At 33.7% G+C, this 25765-nt stretch overlaps 2 protein-coding genes across 11 annotated transcripts; one reads left to right on the forward strand and one right to left on the reverse strand.

Annotated features, from left to right (window-relative positions):
* The first annotated feature begins 2 nt into the window (after positions 1-2).
* Positions 3-22651, forward strand: LOC120342149 (uncharacterized). 10 transcript variants are annotated; one of them, XR_013474747.1, is made up of 27 exons: positions 3-839; positions 987-1027; positions 1916-1991; positions 2062-2271; positions 2344-2486; positions 2909-3940; positions 4749-4826; positions 5007-5176; positions 5792-5951; positions 6039-6852; positions 7382-7468; positions 7851-8022; positions 10802-10914; positions 11445-11529; positions 12003-12155; positions 13200-13232; positions 13872-13990; positions 15075-15184; positions 15632-15736; positions 16536-16736; positions 17123-17374; positions 18156-18225; positions 18633-18760; positions 19208-19265; positions 20907-20975; positions 21366-22173; positions 22238-22651. XR_013474747.1 is itself a non-coding variant. In XM_039410848.2 (25 exons), exons 1-24 carry the CDS (start codon positions 3-5, stop codon positions 20929-20931), a joined length of 5214 nt encoding a protein of 1737 aa, XP_039266782.2. In that variant the 3' UTR covers positions 20932-20975; positions 21366-22079. The 10 variants fall into 10 exon arrangements, 9 of the variants coding, with proteins under 9 accessions (XP_039266782.2, XP_039266784.2, XP_077966613.1 ...); XM_039410848.2 differs by lacking the exons at positions 19208-19265; positions 22238-22651 and having other exon boundaries at positions 21366-22079; XM_039410850.2 differs by lacking the exons at positions 19208-19265; positions 20907-20975; positions 22238-22651 and having other exon boundaries at positions 21366-22079.
* On the reverse strand, positions 22630-25124 carry LOC120342152 (uncharacterized). Its single transcript, XM_078110493.1, has 3 exons — positions 24870-25124; positions 23412-23497; positions 22630-23198 (listed from the first exon to the last, which is right to left on the reverse strand). The coding sequence occupies exons 1-3, from the start codon at positions 24991-24993 to the stop codon at positions 23028-23030; spliced, it is 381 nt and encodes a 126-aa protein (XP_077966619.1). The 5' UTR covers positions 24994-25124; the 3' UTR covers positions 22630-23027.
* Positions 25125-25765: the final 641 nt, after the last annotated feature.

Below are 25765 nucleotides of genomic sequence, written 5' to 3' on the forward strand. Positions count from 1 at the left end.
ATATGAGTTACAGAGGGAACGTTGCTTACCAACAGCAGAGAGGCCAAGATAATTATTTCTACGGTGGAAGTAGACACAATAATAATGGCTTCAGAAATACCGATGAAAATCGGGGATATGACGGGAGGCCTGCACAAACCGATGTAAGGAATTATCAGCAACAGCAAACTAATAATGATTATGATATGAGAGGTGGGAATTACAGAAGGGATGTACGTGATCTACCACCACCTCAGCCAGAGCGGATAAACGAGTATGATAGAAGGAATGAAGCACCTCCGGCAGTACATCGTTATCCCCAAACATTTCAACAAACCAGTCAGCTTCCAACTCCTCCAGAATCATGGTCAAATAATCCAGATGTCCGTTCATACCCACAAACAAATAGCAATTGGAGAGATGGACCTTCTCACATCGCTACAAATTATGGTGGTACAGCTCAAAATGTCTATCGAAATGAGGAGCAAGACAACAGGCAAGCCAGCTCTCATCCTCCATTGAGACAGAATCAAACTGGTTTCGATGATCAAAGACAGTATAGCGATATGAGATCACAACGCCAGGGTGAAAATAGGAATTGGGATGATAGGTATAGAAATGAAAATCCACCTTCTGGCCAATTAAGATCTTCTAGTTGGGTGGAAAGCAACGATTCTAATCGAGCTAGTGCTTATAATAATACAAATCAACACTATCGAAAACAAAATGATGAAAGAAGTTTTCCCCAACAACCCAACAGAGATATTGGTTCATCAAGCACTCAATACGTACAACCAGCACCTTCTAACAATTTTAAATCATATCAGTCTGAAAGAGAGGATCATACTTCTTACTCTGAGGTAGTTTGTTTATTTATTATTTAATGAGCATAAAGATTTTTTTTTTTTTTTCAAATTTATATGGACATTTCTAGTTTCAATTAATCTATACCCACAATAGGATAAATTAATAAAACATAGTTATAAAGTTTTAATTTTCTATTGCAGGGAAACCTGCCTGGTCAAAGACCACCACAAGACTATTATAGGTTAGTATTTTAAAAATACCATTAGATTTGTTAGTGGAAAAAATGAATAGAAAGACTGCTTATTGTTCATGTATAATTATATATATATTATTATTATGAGACCCATCTGTAAATTACGTTAAATAAAATGTATTTGATTATTTATTGTATTGAATGTTCTCAATTAAATGAGTTTTTCCATTTGTAATAAAATTTTACTATGGTAAAAACCAAATGGAAATTCCACACATCCTGCCAATAAAATATTTTCTATGCATGACAATGAGATGCTTGAACCTAACTTCCTCAAGAAATACAATTCCCTGTTATTATATATTGTTTAATTTTTTCATATTCAAATTGCACAGACCACCACATCAAATCTTTTATAGACAAATGGGACCTCCAGAAGTATGCGCACCAAGATGGCGCACAATCTGAACATAGTATGTGTGTACCAGTTAGGATTCAGGTTGTGCAACATCTTGGTGCGCATACTTCTGGAGCACCGACAAATGTTTTTTTTCTGCAATGTCAATATTTAATGGATAGAACATATTGTTGAAAGTTTTATCCACTTTTGTGTATTTTGTTAGTTTAACAACATTGTACATTGTGGCGAGAATTAAAGGATGTTTCAAAAAACAAAAATACTTTTTACCTAATTTTGAAAATGCTCCGAATATTGTGTTTACTGTCATATTTATTTCAATTGGTAATAGCTAATTTCACGTTCATCATCCTGCAATAACTTTTATTGTAACAGATTCACTTTTGTATACTAGCCTTTGTAGGAATCAACAATTCTATTTATATAGAAGCTGATTGGTTATTTTATTCCCTTTGAGGGAAAAGGGTTTGAAACTCCGGTACAAAATCCCTAGCACAACTGTTTGATTCTCATTTCAGAAACAGCTATAGTGAAAACTTGCAGCAAAGGGATACCAGAAATGCACCACAGCCTCCTCAAGTTCTAGCCAAAACTGTAAGTTAATTTCATTATTTTCGTTCCATTCTTTCGAAAAAACACAAATTAAAATTACAAAATCTTACAGAGTGGTTCAACTGCAGTTTTCGGCATTGTAGCGAGAGTTGATACATCTCCTTCAAGACGGATTGAACCTGTTGTAACTCAAAATCGAAATGATGCTCCGCCTCTTTCATCTCCAACAAGAACTTATCCTTCACAATTTTCTCCTCACGAAGCAAGAGATCCACCTAGAAAAGAACTACTTCAGGAATCCCAACCTTTGACCCATCACCATGTATGTTCATCTTTTTCATTTTCCTTTTTCCTGTGATTTTTTTTTCTTTGATAGTTGGTAAATATTTTCCAGCATCATGCTTTAACTCCTATTTTGGAACAGCCATCTCCTCCACTATCACCGAGGTCAAGACTTCAATCTCAAGAACGTAATTGGCAATCAAGAAATGAACCTCCAAATCAATACAGGAATCCTCCAGATACGAATCAATCTTGGTAAATCAAATTCATTATTGATTATACTAAATATATTGTCATTACGAGGTAGCAGTTTATTGTCATATTGATTTTTGAAGGTTTCGAAATTCCAATGTCAACTTACTAGTGAAAAAAGTTTCAAAGTTAATGAATTCCATGTTCAAGTTTTATTATAATAATAAATTTGACATACAACATATTACTCTAGAAAATTTCGAAGTTGAACATGACCAAACCATTTAAATATGAAGTTTTCGAAATACCTATTAATTTATTTAATTAATCTATTATTTGGATGAATTTTCTTTATTTGCAACTTGTTTTCACATTGTGTATTTGCTGAAGTCTATTTTCCGTACATTCTACTAGGTACAACAAATTCTTTTTGATGTGACAAAAAGCATATTTTCCATTATATCAGCATTATCCTATTTATTCAGGCAATCGCGGAATGAAACAGATTCATATTCAGATAATCGTGTTAACAATAGGCCAAAAGAAATATACAATGAAAAGGATACGCCAGTCTACAACGATTTTCGTCCCCCATATCCGGATACCAGACCTCCTGACAACAGACCACCATATCAGGCTTCTAGGCCTGGTTATAGGGAACACGACTATACAGAAAGTAGTGGTTACGGCTCAGAATCTACTCATTATACAGAAAGATCTTACAATGATCAAAATCAGCGATTCACAGAAAGGGGGCAGTTCGAATCGAAGCCACAACAACCCGCTCCCCAACAATATAATAATGGACCAAGGTCACCTGGAGACCATTACAGTCGTTCGCCTCCCTCGAGGTCCCAAAATGATAATTTTGAAAACCGGTATAGGGATGATAGGATTATGCCGGATAAACCAAGGGAAGATGACATATATCAAAATCGCCAGAATCACCCACCCAACCAAGACCGAAATATAGGTCCTCCAGATCAATATGGGCCACCAATTACAAGAAATAACATGCCGCAAAGACGATTTGAAGAGAATCAAGATCGGAATATTGATCCACAATACGCACAAAGAAATCACGAACAAGGGAGAGAACCAACACATCAGATACAGGGTTATGATCAACATGGCGATATTAGGAGTAAATCTCAACAAAGAAATTCAATTCGTGAATCAGGGGTGGAACGACCTCATGTTAAGAGTGTACTTGCCACAAAAAGTTTGTTTGAAAAACAATTAGATCCGAGGCATCCGCCTCCTGCACCAAAACCTATTGTACCTGCAAAACCCAATATTGTCAATGCCAGACCAGTTCCTCCACGTCCTCGGAATATTTCTGAAAGTGGATGGGATTCAGAGAGAAGAGATCCAATTTCTCCTCGTTCTCAGCATCCTCCAGGACCAAGATCTCCATCATATCAGAGACCGCAGTATAATGGAGAATCTCAGCAATTTCAGCCTCGCACACAACCTTCACATAGTCTAAGTATGGACAATCTCTCTCTTGATGAAAGGTAATTAACTCTTCTTTTTTTTTTTCAAAACCCCATTACGACTATTCTACATGAAATGGCTATATGGATGATTTTGCTAAATTGTTGTTTTAGCTGAGGCAACTTTTATTCACAAAAGAAAATCACTTTTCTCTGGCTAGAGGACCAAGAAAAACGTTTTAATTTTTTAATGCTTTAAGATGAAAGTAGTCGCGATATGAATGTTGCTTTGATTTTTATATTTTTAATTTTCTGTGACACATATGATATGAGATCTGATGTTTCACCCAAAACATTGAAGTTTTATTTTAATTTACGAAAACACTGTTTTGAGTATTCAATTTGTGGCCGCACCTTCTTCTGTTTTTGAAGCATTGGCGCAATTATATTTGGATATGTGAACGTTTCGTTTTATTAAATAAGTTTTATTTGTAGTTTTGAGTTAGTTTCATCATTTTCTCATATAACTATATATGAAAAGAACTGTGATGCTATAATAAACTGACACTTTACCGAATAATCACCAGTCGGGGAACCACAATAATCTTCAAGGTTTTTTTATTTTGCCATTCCTAAATTTAACATGTTTTTTTTCTGTTAACTCTCCAACCTAAAAGTTAGAGGCACTATTTGGGCTCACTGTAAAATATATTTTCTGAAAAGACTGGATCTCGCAAATTTTAAAGTATTGTATGCAAACCTTTAGTAAAAAATGGTTGGGTAGCCCTGACATGGGCTACCGGTACATACTGCGCTTAGCTGTTAAACCTTCATGCTCGTGTATTTGAGCATTGCTCTCTCGTTATTGATTATTATCATTGTACTACAGATCAAGATATCAGTCACCGAATCATGGAGTGCAACGGCCCCCCCAGCATGCGAAAAGTATGCACAATTTAGATGAAAGGTATATTTGAAATATTTGGTATACAATATAAAGGGTACCGGTAATAATAATGCATAAGCTTGTCATGCTCTACATGTGATTGCTGTAATATGCCGTATTTTCTATTTTTTGTCAATATTGAAGATGATTTCTTGTCTGTAGATTTTGCTCTATTTGAGTGTGTCGTGTGTTTCCTTTCAGGTCAAGATATCCCGAAGAAAGTAGACCTCAGGCTTATGCTGATGATCGACAACAAGATAGAGGTTATAGGAATAGTTATTCAGGAAATGTTGAAGAAAGACCTATGGTTCTTGGTGTGAAATATAATCAAGATACTGGTCCAACCATTCAGACCAATCAGAATGCACAAAGTATGTTTTTTGTGATATGTAAAACTTTTGTTCTAAATGTATAATTGTGAATTTCTATGCCAGCAGTCTTTCCGACATACTCCATTTGTAAAAACTGAAATTTGGTATAGGTTACACAATTTTTTACTCTCTAGTTGCAGACTTCAAAAAAATACGATTTTGTGTTTCTTTTCGAAATTTTATCTTGACTCTTTAAAACCAAATATGTTGTGTATCACATTATCCTAAGTATTGTTTATATTATACTTGCTATATTGTGCAATTTCTTATTATTTGAACAATAAATTTTTGTGATTATTACATTTATTCGCTGAACATTATCCAAATATATTGTGTATCACATTATATGATACTTGATGTATTGTGTAATTTCTTATCATTTGAACAATAAATATTTGTGATTATTACATTTATTCGCTGAACACTATCCCAATGTTTGATTCATTTTAATAGCAATGTCATGGATTTCAGAAAAATAGTATCAAATTTCAATTGTTCAAGGTTCTATTCATATACCTTTTTATCTACCGTATTTCAATTGCATTGAATACATTTTGGTTATACTCAAATGATCCGATTAACTTAGTGTACATTACATACATTTTGTGTATGCAGAGCCACAAGCATCATGGGAACGACCACAGCCAGAAGTAAATCGATTTAGAACAGATCATGAACTTCCAACTCAACTTTCACCAACAAGGCCTTATAATGACAGAAGAAGTTGGTCTAATGAGCAATCCAAGAACAATCATAATGAATCATATAACAATCGGTGAGTTGTTTTTCAATAGCTTTATAATTAGATATATCGTTTTATCATCCTATATCAAATGTGATATTTTTATTTGTATATTTTCAGAAATGCTGCTCGAAATGAACAATCAAATTATATCAGACCGATAACGTCAAATGAAAAGGACGACTATGTACCAGATGTAGTGGCAAGGAGTTACGAACTAGCAAATAAGGCAGCTAATGAACCTATTTCCAACCAACAAAACACTCAATTATACATGGGTCATTCATCGGAAGCCCAACAACGCAATCAACCTTACAATAACAGACCTCCGCCCCCTGTTCAAAATTTCCCAAAAGTGACAGAAAATCTAAATACAGAGGATAGATGGCCTACCCCACCTCCACCTATCATTGATGATCGACAATTTTCATCTTCACCTAAGTTTCCGGAACCACACCAAGGAAGAAATGAATACAGTGATGATTGGAGAAGGCCTGGGCCACCACCACCGCAATCAGGGCCACCTCAATATCAGCATACTGAAAATACTAATTCAGTGCGTCAAGAACATACTGTGAGATTCCAATCTCAAACTCAAGAATATCCTTTTGAGGCAAACAGGGCCTCGCCTCTGCAACGCCCTTATACGGGTGATTCTGACAGTTCTGAAGTGGACGTAGATGCACCAACTCCCCCACCTTCTAATAAACATGTAAGACCTCAATTTCCCAATAACCAGCGAGGTGCATCATCAGCATACGAAAGGAATAAACCTAAACCGATTGGAAGTAGAGATCCAGACTCGTTAAAACGACAACCATATCAAGCTACAAGTTCTGGGAATCAATATGATCAACCATCAAGTCCTAGTTTTGAGCGACAACATCGACAAGATCCTGTTCTCATGACTGGTTTACCTCAACCTTACCATAAGGTTAGAAAACATTTAGATAATATAGCATTGTTTTTGACTGTATTTGCATCTCATATAACACATCAAATCAAATTCCATGCCCGCCACCTCACCCATGATTTGATGAATTTCGTAAAAGATTCCACTTTTTCCAGAAAAGCAAATAACTTTTTACATATCGTTAGATACCAGTGATGGCCTACACAGATATTTGTTTGGAGCGAAAGGTGTTAAGAAGCTCTAAGAAGCTCTATATAAAAAATTATGACCTATGACCTGTCATGTAATTATTCAAATACTTTTCTTGGTTGGTACCCTTATTATTAAAGGACTCTTTTTGACATATTCGCATAGTAGTTCTTAGATCTTTAGCCTACAATTTTGGGATACTTGCGCAGGTCAAGTTATACAGCAAAATATTATATTGGCCAAGCTGGAAATGGAAGATCTTGTGTTTTGTCACTTGTGGTTTTCAATTCTTGTTAACTAGTTAAATTTTTAATTATGAATGTTAGATTGGAGTGATTAATCGTAGTATTACTTTTTCCAGCCACATCAAATAAAAAATATTCGATCGCCAGGAAGCAAACCACAACCAAAAAAGCCGCAAAGAAATTCTGCAGTTTTGTCTCCCCAGGTAACGTTTTCTCTGTATGAATATAACAGCTTTATCCATTTTGTTTTACTGTTGAGAAATCTAAAAAAAATTGCAACTAATCTAGATACATTTGTATTTGATAGATCTTTTTTTTAAATTTGCTTTGAGCAAGAGCACACTCACATGCACTCACACAGGGGTAAAAGAGACTTATGTGCCAATAACTGCTGAAACAATATAGATTCATAGAGGTGCATTACACATTCCAAGTACTGATTGAGTGCTTATTACTGTATATGTTGGGTTGATATGTTTGAACTATGTTCAATATATTATTTTAAAATATTCATGGAATGGGTGAATATACAGCTTCGATCATACCTGGTTGAAGAATAACCAAACATGTTCTATATTTTCCCAGGCTATTGATCAATCACCCACAGATGAACAAAATGAATTCAATTTTGATGTAAGAAGTGCACAACCACTCACACATGATTTGTCAAGAGAGAGATTGAGATTAGGAAAATCGGGAGCATTGGCAAACAGAAAACCTCCAAGCAGAACAGGAAGCACAAGTAACTTGGTGGAAGGCATGTATCGTGGTAGCTTCTTGCTATGTTATTAATTTGATTTCACTTCAATATATATTTATATACGTAAGCACTGTGACTGTGACATAATATGGTTTTAATTTTTCATTTTCTAGAATATTGTGGTTTATTAGCCATAAGTTGGTCATTAGGGAAATCCATTTAAGTACTGCTTCTTATTTTGAAAAATCTTGATTTAAAAAGGTAGTATTATATTTTGCTATTTCAATTTTAAAATTGGGGAAAAATGGCCAATGTTATCTGTAAAAAAATATATGTCACTTTATTTATATTTGGTAAATATGACCAAATATTCATTTGTGATTATCAATATGATGAAATTGTGAAGTTTCCAATTTCATTCACATATTTTGCATGGCATGACGCACAAAATGATATTAACTTTTGATAAATCTAAATTATTAAACGAAAATGAATTTTTTACCAAATGATAACAAATGAATGTATAGAATGTATTACAGATTTACTGTATAGTTATTATATAAATAGTTGGAAATTAAATTCATAAAGAGATGTAAGTTGCCATTGTCTGAATCAACCGGCTTTATGTGACGAAGCCTTTGTCTACTTTGGGTCTGTTTCAGCTTTACTGATAGCTTTAAATTAAGTAAAATATCTTGGATATGTTTCGTACAACCAATGACAATCATGTAAAGGTGTGTTATGTGAAATGAAAAAAATTAAACACTGATTAAAATAAAACCAACCCGATTAAGAATAAGTGAAAACTGATTTCAAAACAAGTTTGAAATAATGAACACTGTACAAATTGTAGGGTTTATTTGTTATTCATGAAGCATAATATTGTGTAATACTAGATAAAAAGCTTCATCTGCCTGAATTTTTCTGTTCTAATATGATCCGTTTATACTTTGTGCTTTTCAAGTTTGACTTATGAATGACTAAGACTTCAGCCATACTTAAACAGATTCTCAAACTCGTATTTGAATAGTGGTGACGTGAAAGCAAATATTATATTAGAAAGGCTGCGCCTTTTGCTATTATGTATTAGATACGCTATCATTGGATTAAAAACTCAAGCATTCAATCTATTAAATATGCTTAGATATTAAAATCTGACTGCATTTTATTATCAATCTTAATGTGATTGGAAACTAAATTTTTTTATTAATTTTGTTCAACAAAGCCATTTGAAAATATAAATATACATTTTGTTTGTCAATTATGTAATTGTATAAAATAACAATTTTTTATTTCAAAAATTAGTATATAGTAGTATACATTACTCATACACCTACAATGTTTTTGGGTCAAAGTTAGTGTACATCATCATGCTTAGTAACATGTAGGTGGAACACCCACTATTATCATTCAACTCTATTGACACCGTGGCATACATATTTACTAAAGAATGTTCTCTCACAGAATTGAGTCATTGCCATGTGAACATCACTGCACTAAATGATGAAACTTTTTCCTTTTTTTGGTAAAATAGGGGAGAGTTTAATTTGAGAGAATTTATGATAAATTAATCTGTTGATAAAAACTACTGCTGTTCATTGGCAGCTCAAGTATTATCTACTCAAGAGTCATTGAATGCCGCTCAATAACCTTGAAACAAAGGGTAAAATTACCCATCCGTAAAATTGTTAATCTATACTTTGAATGAAGAATAAGTTTGTGAAATTGGACATTGTGAATCTTCATAAACAATATGTGATCACCTAGTAAATTATTATAAACACACTTGAAGAGAAACGTTCTCATGTTTTAAAAGTTTTAAAACTCGTAAGTGTCATAATCAGAGCCAACCATACTCAATATTAATTTGGATATACCGGTAATGCTTTATTCTTAATCAAAAATTTGAAAAATTAATACTTCTGTATCTAGTATCCACAAAATATAAGCAAAAACACTCGATGCTTATTTAGATTTATTCTCAGTAAATTAATCTTTGCATCCAATAATGTAGACTTATGTTTTGAAACCTGAGGAAATTTCCTGCTGTAGAATACTCTTACGCATTCTGAGATGTTTTCTCGGAGTTGTTACTGTAATTATATCAGGCGATTCTTTTGGCTTTTTTTTGGCCAATAATATATATCCCTATTAGGTATGTTTATAGTTATATGGAATGTATAATTTGCCATTTTCCCCATTTTTAAACTATAACTTGCACAACCATTCTGCACAACAATTTGATATATTCACTTATTGAGATGGTAATCTTCTTTAATAGTGTCTATTATTGATTAGGAATGAACTCACTTGAGTTATTGATTATTTTGAGGCAGATTCTTTCTGTAATTACCAGATTAGTTTTTCCCCTTAAATGATTCATTGCAGTACACACAATAATATTACATGTTATAACGAAGGTTATTTGAAGACACTTTACCACCAGGCATTGCCTGAAGGTAATTAACTGAGCAAATTTGTTTGAACTTGCAATACCATCAACTTTTTTATATATACATTATTTGTACCAATGAAAATAACACAATTTGTTTGTATTGGAATTGGAAATGTATTCCATCTATATTTTGATGAATTACTGAACCAATTTTCTTTCCCATGATGTAAAGTATGTAATAATGCTTTTGCATAATAGCGGTGGCTCTACTAGCTGATGTACAATGAAGGTTCATCATCATCAACTAAGATAACCATCATTTTCAGCTAAAATTTATCCCTTTTCAAGTTTTATTTTAGATCGTTACTCGATGGTACCAATTTGAATTCCTTTTCTTAGATTTATTAAGGTTTATTTTTGTTAAAATTCTACTTTTTTCAGCAGTGGGTACTGATGAATTTCAAATTGAAGTGACTGACAGTGAATTATCCCAGCAGAAGGGAAAAATTGAAGTTCATCGTGAAGAATCGATGCGAATATTAAGAGCTAAGAAGGTGAGGAATTCGCCGTTTAAATATTTTGATAAAAAGCATAACAGGGAATGATCATAAGCACAACCGAGATCCTATAACCAAAAATGTTCAAACAACCAATTTGAATATTTAAAATTCGGTATACAGCCAATTCTAAAGTATCTAACTCTGTAATTAATCATTTTAAACCGGAAAATAGCATCCAGTCAATGCGAAGAATCAAATGTTTACCAAGTGTCTCTTTTTTTGCCCTTGAATGTAGCTCAATTTAAAAAGCATATATCATATTTGTAAAAACTTCTGTAATTTATTTGATTTAGGCAATCATATAGAACTAAATTAAAATTGGAATTTCACCATGAAAAGTAACTCTGCAAACATTAAGTTGAAAAAATTCACAACATTAATAATATACAAACTTGTATTTATTTGAAAAAAACAGGCTTTCAAAATTATTAAATTTTGCTGTGGTACATTGCTTGTTGCAAAGTAATTAAAATCAATGACAAATTCAAACTATGTTAGCTTGATATATTTATATATTTTATCAGGATAGCAGTTCAGACACTGCATCATCTATACAAGAACGAACAGCAAAACAGAGAGCATCACAAAGAGTCGTGCCACCGCCTGCAAGTAAGTTAACCCATCCAATATTTACATATGTAAATAAATCCGTATTGATGTTTATAATGCATTACCTAGTTTTTTGTTTGTTACATTATTCCATTAATCATGTATGTTTATAGTCTAATTTTCAGAGTGTATTTTTTTTTATAATGCTCTAATACTATAATGAAATCCTCTATAACCTTGAAGATGCAAAAAATGACATTTAACCAAAACATGAAAATACTTTATCATGTGAAAAATGGTAGCCTATGCCATATTGAATTGGGGTTAGGATAGTTAGCTAATAATTCAGCAATTCACAATATTCATGAATTGTTATCTAAAAACTATTATGTTTCAGTGAAAAGGGTCTTTACGTGAAATAAGAAATGGTTTGCTGTATAATAAGGATGAGAGAGTAGACCTCTATTTTTGTACCAAGTAGTTTTTTATTCATTTCTGTTAGGATGAAAACAATTACCACAAATGTGTTTTAGGCAACCATAGTCCTGCAAAATTGACATCAGAACCTAAGAAGGATTCAAAATTGGTTTATAAACTTCCATCAGCTGAAGCAGCGAAGACTATTCCTATGCCACAGGTTACAGAACCTGCAGAGCAGGCCGGAAGAAGGCCTCCCACCTATTTGGGTAAGATCTTTTGCATAGCTTTACATTTTTGGACAGAATTTGACTGCAAATTAGCTTTTATGTGGTGTTATGGGAGTTTTATTGTAGTTAATGTAGTGAAGATCATGAAATACATTCAGGGATCACCGACTAAACATAAAAATATCGTTCTGGGGCAAATTGCATCTTTGACTCCGAATTTGTCCAGTTGCTGAATAAGAATTTTGACCCAACATTTATCCACTCTTCATTAAAACAGCAAATGACCTATTGAGTAGAAACTAAAAAGTTCGCTATCATGAAGATATACTATATATGGTAATCATAAAATCTTATATTTTATTGTGGTATAACGCATGGTTTGTTGAACATTTCATGTTTAGTCATAGTCATAATCAAGCTTGTCATTGGTTTGGAAATGATGTTTTCATGTTTCTGTTGTGTATGTAGAAAGAAGTAAATGTGATCATTTTTCTCCATTGTGCTTCATTCAAAATAGGATTTTTTACCTGGAAAATTCTGAAATTTTTGGCGTTTTTTTGTCTTTGTTTTTGCCTATATAAGCAGTAAATGGATAATTAGAGTGCATGGGATTTGTATTTAAAAATTAACAAATTTGCATATTACCAGTATTATAAATTCACTCATAATCATGGAATAATTATGAAAAGTAGATATTTAGGGTAAGAGAACAACTCTCTACCAATACTGATACCTGGTCTATTTTCTTGGCCAAAAATTATCATCAGATCACAGAATAGTCCAGCGTTCTTCAATATTTTATTGCTTTCATAACCACCATTGTGCATACACATGGAATGTCTTTTAAACTGTATATGGATTTAATATGGGTTTTTCCCAGTGTTAGACTAGTATCATAGTCGAGTTAAGTATGAATCCTAACTTCGATAGAAATACTACAGCCTAAATGTTTTTATTTTATTAATTGGTAGATGCAAGTTATTCTGTTTTTAACTGTATGTATGCATTCAAATTTCTTCCTGTTGCTTCATTTTAACTCGTGTTGTCGGCATGATACTGACATCTATTTGCTTTTTTTTCAAGGTTTTGGCAACTCTCCCGAAAAACCTAAAACAGGTGTGTGTTTGCTTTTTTACTACTTTCTAATAATATAATTATAAATAGTACTTAACAAAAGCGAACCTGCAATAGTTGAGCTGTCAAAACAAAATAACACATTTCAGTAGTTGTCAGTATCAATACCGATACCTAACAAATGAGCAGATTGAGTATTGTTTAGTCTAATATTCTGACCAGAAATATGTTTCATTTTTCATGTTTTGGAAATTACAAGTTTAACTGTTTTTTATGTAGTAGATTTACATTAATGCTTTGTTGTATGTTCTATATCCATATTCAAAATCAAATCTATTAAATAAATAAAATTTGTACATTAATGGTGCTCAGCTTTATGTTTGAAAAGCATATTTTACTCTCTGGCAATTCTTTCATAGTACACTTGGGGTTATAGTATGGGCCTTTAGTTTAAGCTTGTATAACTACAGTAATGACCATAATGAATAATAAAAAGGCTGTGTTCTATTACCTAATTGCATGTATTTTTATTTTATTTGTTCTATTCTAAAAAGTTATCAAAGTCATTGCATTGTACTGTACTTTTAGAGTTTTATTTTGATGGAACTTTAATAGCAATAGGCAAAAAAACCTCATTGTGTTATGTTATGCATATTATCTGACTAATGTCACTACTTCCAGATCTATTGAGTCAATTCAAGCATGCTCGTGATTCTGCAATGAAAACGGCTTCTGAAAAACAAGACAGAGCTCTGAAAGGTGTTTCTGCATTAGTCAAGTTCTCACATGGAAAAAAGGAGGTAAATTAACATCTAAAATAGCTAGAAATCATTATTGAATATTCTGAACATTTTCATATTTATAAATGTAGCCAAATATATATGGCTAGTATAATGTTACAGATGTCTATTCATGCTCGTGTGATATATTGGTAGAGGATGCCAAATCAGTAATATGACAATCATTCTAAACACTAGATTCATATATTAGATTACGGTAGTTACTGGTCTAATACTTTTTAAAATTAGGCTAGTCCATATAGTAAATTTTGAATTTAGGAATAATTTAGAAAAGGCGTCTTAAACTCAATTTACCTCTACTATTGAAGGCGGAGTCTGGGTGGGTCTGGGCCGCATCAGTTTTTCCACAATAAAAGCTTATTTTAAAAAATTCAAATCTTTTCGATTTGATGCTTCGCCATATGGAAAGCGTGGTTACAATGTATCAATAAAAATCTAATTGTTAGTGATTGTGGCGTCAAATATCCGAGAACTTATATTAAATGTAATAATCATTAATCATGCGAACTGAGCTAAGTGACTTGCAGGCCACATTAACATTAAACTTCCATACTATGGTGGGGGCCACAAACTATCGTCCTGCGGGCCGCAATTGGCCCCCCGGCCACGAGTTTGACACCCCTGATTTTGAACATTCTTATTAAAAGGGACTTTGAGGTTTGAGCCTTCATCTAAACATACGATATCTCAACTGGTAACAAACATCACAGAGAAAAAAATGGGATCCCGAAGTATGTGCACCAAGATGACACACAACCTGAACCATTTTCTGGTACACATACTATGTCCAGGTTGTACGCCATCTTGGTGCACATACTTCTGGAGATCCAAACAATGACCTTCATATTTATGTCTTTTCAGATACAATCAACATGAAAATATAATGATTTATGTAATTTTTCACATAAACTTTCCTTGCTATTTTCTCAGAATGTATTCGGGATAGTGAAACATTAAGTTTTGGCGATCCCTAATTATAATATGATATAGATATATTTTGAGTTATTATCTTTTGTAGGCTAGGTTTATGCAAACATTTTTGCAGTGAAATGGCATTTCAATCCAAAATATTATATTTTATCAGCCAAAGGCACCTCCAAAACCGAAATTGACATCTGCAGAAAAAAATGCAAAACTTCTTGGTAAAATGCATGTTGAAGTCAAGCCACGTGAAACAGAGGAACATCATAGCAGGTAACAACAAATGTGATTTATATTGATATTTAATATTGTTCAATTTATTTTTTCATGAAATGGTGCAGATTATTAGGTATTACGGTCTGTGATTAGTATGGTACACATATGCAAAAATGCTAGAAAGGTTATTCAGTTCAAGAAAATATGCTTGAGTATCAATATGTTACTTCGATCTGGCAATAATTCAGTAATTCCCATTATTCTGAATCGGATGACTAATAATAGCATATTTTGCTATTTCTTTTGCTTACTATCAGAATTAGAACTTTTTTTATTATAAAAAATGAGGATTAGGAATTTTAGGAAATGTGTTCTTACTTGAGTATTTTTGCATATCAGGTGTCCAGGATATTATCATCTACGTACAGTGTAGTACAATCTGTAGTGTAGTATTTCAAATTTAGATTATTTTGATCAATGGTAAAATCTTGTTAATTAATCTAGACATTCACCACATAAGCATGATGATACCAGAAGTTCGGTTCGGTCAAGTTCAACATTAAAAGGAGAAAAATATGATGGAGATGATGATACTACTAATGGATCTAAGTAAGAATGTTCTTAAAGCAGACTTCTCCAATTGAAATGCCATTATAGAGTTCTATTTCAAAATCTTCAGACATATTACAAATATGCACTCATCGAAGTACTAAAACCGTGGTCCCTAACCTTTCTTCCTTTCCGCACCATTTTTAAATGGTCAACCGATTTTTACAGCCCTATTGCTAAATAATAATTTTGTTTTGATACCTTCACAACGGAACAATTGCACTTTAATAATGCAATACTAAAATCTAATTGGAGTAATACGTAGTATTCGCAGTGTCTCAGTTAAAGCTGACATATCAGTGACTTTATTATTCTATGTCTGCAACGGCCTCAGCATTCCAGCACTCTCCTAGGAACAGTTCTTGCGCTCACTTCTTGGTTAGGAAATCCTGTACAAAGTAAAAGTATTATAGCACTAAAAGAGTGTGGCAAATGACCACAACAACATTAACTTGAATATTTATTCCAACAGCTATAAACAATGCTGTATAAATTCCCCCCCCCCCCCTATTTAATAATCACTCTGCAGAAATGTTTGCAAGTATGGGAAGCTTCTATGGAATCCAAGAGTGTGTAGCATGTTTCAAGACTCAAATCATGTAGAATATTAATATTTCTTTCTGCTACAGCATCCTTGCATTATACAACTATTATTCCATAAGCAAGAATGTATTGAGGAAGGGTACTTAGACACGGGCTATCCCAACTAATAGTTATATGAGAAATATGCTTGTGTATTATGTGTTCAACTTCTATCGGTGAAACAAGCAAGGAATATTCTTTCATTTAACTATTTCAGGTATGATCGGGATAGGAGAGGCAGGGGTAGAGATCGTAATCGTGACGATGGAAGAGGAAAATCCAGAGGACGATCATCATCCAGGGGACGAGAGATTAGTCCTGATGATAGAAATGCTAGATCGAGACATCGATCCACTTCTAGAGAACGAGCCTTGAGTCCAAACGATCGCCATAGATCTCACAGAGATTATGATGACAGGTGTGATATTAAAATGTTCGAATGAGATTAAAATCAGCCTGGGTAATTCGCTCTGAAAGAATATCCGATTTTTATACTAAACATTTTACAATTTTTTTGGACATTTCATGTATCGTATGCTAAATTGATTTTTTATGCAAAGTAACATGAAACCTCACCGTAGTTTTAATTATTATAATTATAATTGATAATAGTGTTGTGTGTTGTTCGAAATGTTATGTGTTGTATATCAGCATGGCTCGCTTTGCTTCTAAATTCGTGATTAGACATCAAGCTTAGAGTGAATAAATCATTAAAGCTTCTTCCATTTTATCATTTGAAGCAACAATAACTCAATAAATCTAACAACATATGCGTTGCATGAAACTATCCTTTCCCCTGTTAAGGAGGAGGCATGCTGATCCACCCTATCACAGAAGGCCACCCAGTCCTGAACGTTATCGATATCCAGGAGAGAGGCCAGGTCGCAGGTCACCGCCTCATCATCAATATCCTCCATATGACCGAAATCCGACAACCAGGGAACCTGACTGGGTGGAACAATTCAGACGTGGTAGAGAGAGATCTAGCCATCCTACCCGTAGAGCATGGGTCAATGACCCAAGGAGGGTGGAAGTGACTCCTGGAGGTCGACGAAGGTTTGTCTACTTGCTTGTTTGAAAAAACTTCAACAGCGCTCGGTATATCAAATCTATGGCAGCAAACGCTTAATTAATATCAGAGATGTTAGGACCATGTGAAGTTTAATGCTTAAATTTTCAAGTTAAATCATTCGAATATCAGACCAAAAATGCAAAGATATGTGTCCCAACTTAATAACGTAATAAAACTCCATGTTTGGTATATTTCAATTGAAGACCCAAAATGTACATATGTAATCATTTTTTAGAAATGCCACTTGATTCAGAAAAAAGCACAAATGTTTTGAGTTTAGAAAATATGTTATGGAGAAATGAGATTGTATCCTCGTATGGGCCCTATGAACTAATATAAAACTTTCCCAGCCTTTCTTTTGTTAATTTTTGACTGCTGCCGAAATGTAATTGCAATAATATGGCTTAATTGCTAAGATCGTTATTTAATGTGATTATTTTATAGATTATGCATGGGTTTCTAAAGTTTTATATGACTAGCTACATTGGTTTGTTTTTGCATGCTTAGCACATTTTAGTAGAGTGTGATGTGATATTTTACAATACTAACAATGAACACTGTGCAAACTAATTCACAATCCCAACTTGAATCTACTTGTATCAATGACTAAATTGATAATGCCGGCTCAAAAATCAAAAACCATTGCTCTCAGACAAACAATCGTTCAATTTGCTGCATGTCAATTGCTAATCTGCTACGGTTTGAATTCATATTTTTTTCACATCACAATTTCATCATCATAAATAATATCTGATAAATATATAGGGAATTGGATATGGATGCTTTTGAAAGAGACGTGAGGAAAGCAACCTCGTATAATAGCGATTTTGAGCAGGTGAGCGTATTTCTTTTTTTTAAGTTCATTTTCTTTTTCAATTTGAGAACATTCTAATTGTAAAGTGCTTCTATAGCGTGAGATCTACTACCATATGTTGCCCAGCTACCCAGTTGAGATTTCGGCCTGAACTAGTTAAAATAGATTGGGAGCAAATGGTTGCAGAAGTGTTAATTTAAACGCATAGAAATAAGTGACGTCCAGTGGAGATGGAAAATGCAAAACTGAAAATTGCGCTTTTTGTGGTGGTTCTGCTCAGCTGCGATATGGTACCGATGGGCCACTGTGATAGATTGCATACTCGTACCACTTCATGTCCATATATTCAAGCATAGCTCTCTTGTTTAAAACTTAGTGCTATAAAACGAACTGTATAGTATATATAATAGCATACATCTATGAAACAGCCTGAACCACGCAGACAAATGATTCCATCGAAATTATCAGCGAGATCACATCAAGCCAAGAGACATCCACCACCTGGTGATTGGATGAATGCATTGAAAGAAAAAAATAAAAGCGCTGCCAAAGCACGGTTAGTCATGTGATTGTTGAATCTTCATGCTATATAAGAACAAGATTTGATGATTCGGATAATTTTATCTGCAGTAGAATATACAATGACTATTCTGTTTCTGCATAGTGGATTGTCAATTTGGAAGATTTTATTCCACTAATTTATTCCTAAGCGGTCACGATCAATGTCAAGAACTGATTGGATTTTTTTTATGTATATATATGACGCTGATGTTTGTGAGAAGCTAATGTTTATCAGAATGACCCGAAGATTTGTAGTCGGGGTAGATGAGACAGAATTTGAACCAGGGTCGTGTTAGCTGTGATGCCAACATTAAAAAACCCAGCATTCTAACCACTAGACCATCCCCACATATTGTTCATTTATTTAAATTTTATTGGTGTTGTTCATTTCTGTTTCTGACTTTGTTTCCTGTTATATCTGAGGATGTTAAATTTATTTCAGAGTATCTTTCAAGTCTTCTTCTACATGGGGGCACGTTACTTATGTTAATTCCAGAATTGTTAGTATGCCCTTGGTGTCATATGCTGTACGCTGGTTATTTTTATGCTTTTGCGTTATTAGTCTATACGAATTATCGTATATAATGTCATGTAAGGTACATTGTTGGGTGTGCATATGACAAAGGCTTTTGCTGGCAGAACGTCTGTTGAATATTCCAAAAACTAATCTTTTAGTTTCGGGCAATGCAACTCATGTCATGCATGCATTGGTTCTAGTAATTTTCAAAAAGTACTTATGGAAATGGTGCGTTAATTTTTACATATGGATAGCCCGCTTTAAAAGAGAGCAATCATAATTTTAGTCGGGCTTTGCATAGGGGGTATATGTATAGATATATAAAATTTTCTCTCCCTGTCTCAAAGTTCAAAAAAGTTCCACTACACGAAATATATATTGGTTAATATTGTTTAGGCATATATTTTTATAATAATTTTTTGCATATATATATCGCATTACTATTTTCAAGTCCTTCACGTCATCCACCCTCTAATCGTCCACCACCTGAAGATCTGAAGTATTATTACAAATCTCGACCAAAGTCAGTAAAATTCACAAAATATTTTCAATAATAATTCAAACATATGAGTGAAATTAATTGTGGCAATTATTGACATAATTCTATATTGCTAGAAGTGAAATGTTATAGGAATAGGACACTGACAAAATGGTAAATTACACACAGTTAAACTTGAACCATAGCAAATCACTTAAAATTATTTCACCTGTGAGGTATAAGAGCATCTGCGTCATATTTTTCATGTCTGTAATGCTATCAAGTCAGCACAATGTGTTGACAAATAGGTAGTTTTAAAGATGAGTCCTCTCTTAGTTAGGGAATTGGGCTATATAATGTTATCAGTACCCAGTAGGTTTTGATTTAAATTTTTTATTCAAATAAAATTGTAGGCTTGTGTGTCTTGATAGTGGATAAAGTCACTAAAAAGCAAATCTGAATTCTACCAGATTTGCAAATTTAGGATTAAGGAGTCAATTGAAAAGATTTTTCAATTCCAGTTTTTCATTGCAAACCCCAGTACTACGGTAATAAAGAGTTGGGTTAGGGTTAAACCGCTTTATGGGAGTATGATATGCTAATTCAATATCTCTATGACAGGATACAAATTATACATCCATAAACGTTTTCTATGTTAATCTTCTGATCTTATCAGACATCTCTGATTTACTAGTCATTAGATACCTATAGCGTTGTACAGCATGACAGTTGTTCAGACTGTAATTAATTATTTCTTATGCAGGTGAAACACCATTAGTGTTATTTTATTGATGTTTATTGTATTTTATTCTTGCGATCATTCGTTTTGCATGCTTCATCAATCATTGCATGTCCATGGCCTATAATTCTAGTGCCGCGTGCTATAGTTCCGTTTCATATATATATGTCGTTTCATATATATATGTAAACGATTATTTCGGGAAAGCACAATTGCATGGCTCTTTATTTGCATGATTTCAGCAGCGGCACATTCTTTCTAGATTATGATTTTGAATCTCGTACATGAATATCTTCACGCTGGCGTACTCATCTATTGCCCTCTGCCTAGTTTTATTTTGGTGTTTTTCATGAGTATGTACTTGACCGTACATCTTTTTTCTTTTTGCTCACTTGGACTGGTGACAGATTTGGTAATGTGTCTCGTTATTGAACTGCAAAGCACTGGTGAACAATGCGAACACAGCTAAAGTGAAGGTAACACATTGAAGTTGCTTCAATAAGCATTGATATTTGTTGAAAAAATTAAAATTTGGTATCTTTCAACACACACTGGATATTATATATATGCATGAGCGCTTTTTTGTCATTTTATTATGCTGTGTTTATTTGCCTAAGTTGATGCCATGTGTGCTGTTTGATGACTAACATAATTTGATTATTTTTTAGTTATGTAGTATTGATAGCTAGGGTAAAAATAGAAAAGCATCTAAAATGGGATTTATTATTTCATCTTGCATCCAACATTTATTTTACCTCAGAACTATTATTATTCCGCAATACAATGGCATTCGCGTATGAGGTTTATAACTGACTGTATGTTTAAATTATGATCTATAAATGATGTGACAATCTTTTTTTTTTCAGACACAAATAATGTGAAGACAAGATCATCCTTTTCTATCAGCATTTGGTTGAAGATTCCACCGAAAATTCAAATGTATAATATCTGATTTTAGCTAATCATGACTCTGTTTGAAAGCCTTTTTTAATGTAATCTTGTTACGATGGTACAAAATATTGATCTATACTCATTGTGATCTTTTAATTATCAAGTGATTTTATATAATGAAGTAAATATCTATCATGTATTTTAGTGATTTCATATAATCTATATTTCATAGTGACCATAATGACTTTTTTTTATACATATATGGTACACACAAACTATTCTACTACCATTTTTTAATAAAATAATAGATCCAGTGACAACTTTAATTTATCTAATTGTTCATACAATTCATTCCTGACATTAAAGCGACTGGTCCTACTGACATCAGCAATATTTTCAGCTGAAACAGACATATGCAAATTGTTAGCAAAAGTAGTGAAGTAATATTATACTTTTTATTAACTCAATGAAATGCTATCACCGGTGGCATTCCAATTGAATATAAAACATTAGTGCCTATCATCTCAAGAATTGTGATTCAAAAATTTCATTCACCACCATCATTTACTTGAATATCTGTATTGTTTTTAAAATCCTGATGAAATATATTTTTGTACGTATTCAAACTCCGCTGCATGCGCTGTAAACCATTGTACAGTTTTTATATAATAACAAAGATCATATTGTCATTTAATTTGCCATATCACGCTTGTATATATGCTGGTACGAGGTGTTTTATTTTGATGGCTCAACTTTTTTATTTCCTCTGTTCATATACAAAAGGTATGCTTTTATATTGAGGACCTTCTGGTGCTATCATTGCAAACTAAATGTTCATATACAAAAGGTATGCTTTTATATTGAGGACCTTCTGGTGCTATCATTGCAAACTAGACTTTTTGAAATCTGTAACACTGTTTGGATGAAATGGTACAATACCCTGAACCCCGAGTTTTGGCTCAACATTGGTGGTATATGATTTATCCTAAACTGTACAAGTGCAAAAGAAATGCAAGTAAAAATGATCATGTCTAAATGAAGGTTCTTCTCCAATTTATAAACAAATTTCAAATATAATAATACGACCATCATATGATTTTAAACTAATGTTCAGTAATTTTTTTCACCCTATTTTGTGTTATGTACCATACACTGCCCTATTTGCCTGCACCTATTTTTGTACTAAAATGATAATACGGTAATTCTGCATGCCCACTGGCTAATTATATATGTTATTGTAAATATATGATTGCATCACATACCTGAGGATTTTGTTTGTGGCAGGCTATTGATAGAATGTTAGTAGCTATCATCAAAGTGTAAGTTTAGTAGCTATCATCAAAGTTGCCTAGAATGTTCAGTTAGACATTGGAGGAAATTGTAACCAGCGTCTGTCACTTCCATCCGCTTCAGACAGAAATGCAGAAGAATATCTTCTCAAAAATGATTTTATTTTTCTATTGCACATACCACAGTGTACCACTCGCGAAAAGGAGCTGTACAAAATAGTAAGAAAATACCAAGTTCATTTGTTCGAATTCTGAAGCAATAAACTGTTCCTTATTAGATCTTGTCTCATTTTTTCACAAAGCCAATTAATAACAGTTGACTTTCCTTCCGCTAACATTAATTGGCATTCACTTTTCCAATGTTCTACCAGCTAATAATCTTTGTTTATCAAGTCTTGTTTTTAATTGCAATGCAACAGCAGAAACATCCTCTTTTGAATTGAGCAACTGATGACAAATGTTTTCTAGTTGATCTTTTCCATCACGCATAGATGACAGCATATCTAACAGCTCGCACACCTAGGGATAAGATTGAAAAATCAGATCAAATTGATGTAAATGGCAGACAGTGTTTCACAGCATCAAGCTTCATTTTAGTGTTCCTACTTCATTAGGGTTAAATTTGCTAAAGTTCACTAGACACTAAATTCTGTCACAAATCTTGTTGCACATTGGTTGATGTATCTCAGCCTTCATCTGCCAAGGATTGAGCAGAAAGAAGCTTCATTATACCTTGGTAAAATTGTTTCCAACTTTATCGGAATTTGTAACAGTCTCTGATGTACTATTTCCGTTCGATAGGTGAGAATCTGAATCACCTAGAAATAAAAATACCACCTAATTAGGGCTGTCCAAAATCGAATAATTTTATGATTCGAATCGAATATTTTCTCCGAATCGAACCGAATAATCGAATATTATTGCGCAATAGTAAATCTGTCTCTATTATACAATAAACGCCTGCCCTTCGATGTTGTGGTAATGTATGTGCAGTTAAATCAAAGGAGATACACGCTTGTATGACCTGGTCAAAAAAATTGGAGAACTCCAAAATTTGGGTCTCGAAAACTGTTGAAGAGTAAAAATTGCACTATTCAAAAATTGCAATCTCAATTTTGATGGATTCAGTTTTAATAGGACATGTAAAGCCTGTAGATGCTATTTTAATCCTATTCACTAGTCTTTATGTTTTTTTGTGTAAATTTCAGCAAAATAATAACATCCATCAATATAGATAAAACTGTTGCTCAAGTTCAAAATTGCATTTAAAAATTCCAAGCTAGTTTGATGACAATATTATTTGATGACTATAATATTGTTAGTGTACAACAGCCATCAAAATGCAAGAGTGCAATTATTTGTCTTGGTATATAGATGGATAATACAGTAATGCCATCATAAGAAATTACAAATTCCAATTTAAAGAAGGTATTGCCATCATAAGGATCCCAAAATCTGTTTCAGCTTTGAGTTGCCTGTACCATGTTCATATGATAACTAACTCAACAGCTTCAAATCGATTCTATTTATAGAACTATCGTTTTCTAAATTCTCTCCTTTTTCTCCTTGTTCTCTCTCAAAAACGTCACGATCGATTATACCTTGTTATGACGACCATGCATGAAATGGCTAATCACGTGCCACCGGGCGGGCATTAGTAATGACATTTTGTTTATCACAAAATGAAGGCGAGAGAAATATCGGGAAACCAATTAAGCAAGCCGGGAGCGAGAGTGGTCTGAGCTCGGAGCGCCGCCGCTTGCCCGGTGAAAAACATCCCGTAAAAATATTTCCGCTTTATGTACCGATACCTAATTTTAGCGATTCGAAAATGAGCCGAAAAACGATTCGAATAATTTGCGATTCGATTTCGAATATTTGGTTCGCTTGGACAGCCCTACACCTAATTATTTTAAGTTATTATTTGCCAAGAAATAAAAATAAGTTTTATATAAAGACGCTGTTATCCTACCTAATTTTCATTATTTATAATAGTAGTCAAAACTAACTCGCTTTTTCTCCAATAACAGGATAAGGGCACATTGGCAATTTTTCTATTCTATCAGGATTGGTTATAAGAAAGTTCAACTGCGTCCTTGTAGAGGTACGATGACATGACCTTGGCGTACAAGAATTAGAAGACTAAAAAAAATATAAAACAGTATGTATGGTAACGCTCTGATATCTTACTTCGGATGACTGTAGCCGATGTGAAAACTGGGTCATCATTCGAAGCTCTTGTAATATCAGCCATAACCTCGTCTTTGGTAGGAATAGATGGTCTGAGATTTTCAGATTGCTTTGATTTCCCCATTTTCGATTATAGTTTCCGCCTGGTAATCAGTTCATTAATGTAAGTTGTCTATAATTAAAGGCAAAATAATCAGTGGTTGCTACACTATCCTATCCCACTAACTTTTTAACCATAGTCCAGTAGTCTGATAGTCGCAACCCAGCAAAGTCAGAAACTAAATGGGGACTGCTTCTAACTAATTTATGATCAAAATTTTCGAACAAATTAGCGTATTATCACAGTTCCTGTCTTATCACTTTCAGCGTTACGATACGGTACCGTACTTTTTTAATTAACTCAACTCGAAGTCGCTACCGGTAGGCCTACTGGAATAAATATGACCAATAACCCCTGGCACGAAAATGATAGCAGGAGATCTCTAGCGCTTTATTCCTATAGTGGTGGTAGCATAAAAGTCATATTGGGGATGGCAGAATAGGGATGGCGAAATACGGTCGAAAGGTGGCAGATTAGGGATAGCGAAATAGGGACGAAAAGTCAAATTGGGGATGGCGAAATGCGGTCGAAGCGTGGCAGATTAGGGATGGCGAAATGCGGTCGAATGGTGGCAGATTAGGGATGGCAAAATGCGGTCGAAGCGTGGTGGCAGATTAGGGATGGCAAAATGCGGTCGAAGCGTAGTGGCAGATTAGGGATGGCAAAATGCGGTCGAATTGTGGAGCAGACTAGGGATGGCGACGTTTGAGAATTAGGGATGGCAAAATGCGGTCGAAGCGTGGTGGCAGATTAGGGATGGCAAAATGCGGTCGAAGCGTGGTGGCAGATTAGGGAT

This window comes from Styela clava, chromosome 3 (assembly GCF_964204865.1).
Source record: "Styela clava chromosome 3, kaStyClav1.hap1.2, whole genome shotgun sequence".
Lineage (NCBI taxonomy): Eukaryota > Metazoa > Chordata > Ascidiacea > Stolidobranchia > Styelidae > Styela > Styela clava.

Bases quoted from the DNA above. Each gene is read 5' to 3' on its own strand.
- LOC120342152 (XM_078110493.1), bottom strand. From the start codon at position 24,993: ATGGGGAAATCAAAGCAATCTGAAAATCTCAGACCATCTATTCCTACC. The intron at 23,498-24,869 runs GTAAGATATCAG...TTTTATTTCTAG, and splicing joins ATCGGCTACAGTCATCCGAA to GTGATTCAGATTCTCACCTA. The intron at 23,199-23,411 runs GTATAATGAAGC...TCTTATCCCTAG, and splicing joins TTGGAAACAATTTTACCAAG to GTGTGCGAGCTGTTAGATAT.
- LOC120342149 (XM_078110487.1), top strand. From the start codon at position 3: ATGAGTTACAGAGGGAACGTTGCTTACCAACAGCAGAGAGGCCAAGAT. The intron at 17,375-18,155 runs GTTTGTCTACTT...ATAAATATATAG, and splicing joins ACTCCTGGAGGTCGACGAAG to GGAATTGGATATGGATGCTT. The intron at 18,226-18,632 runs GTGAGCGTATTT...TCTATGAAACAG, and splicing joins ATAATAGCGATTTTGAGCAG to CCTGAACCACGCAGACAAAT.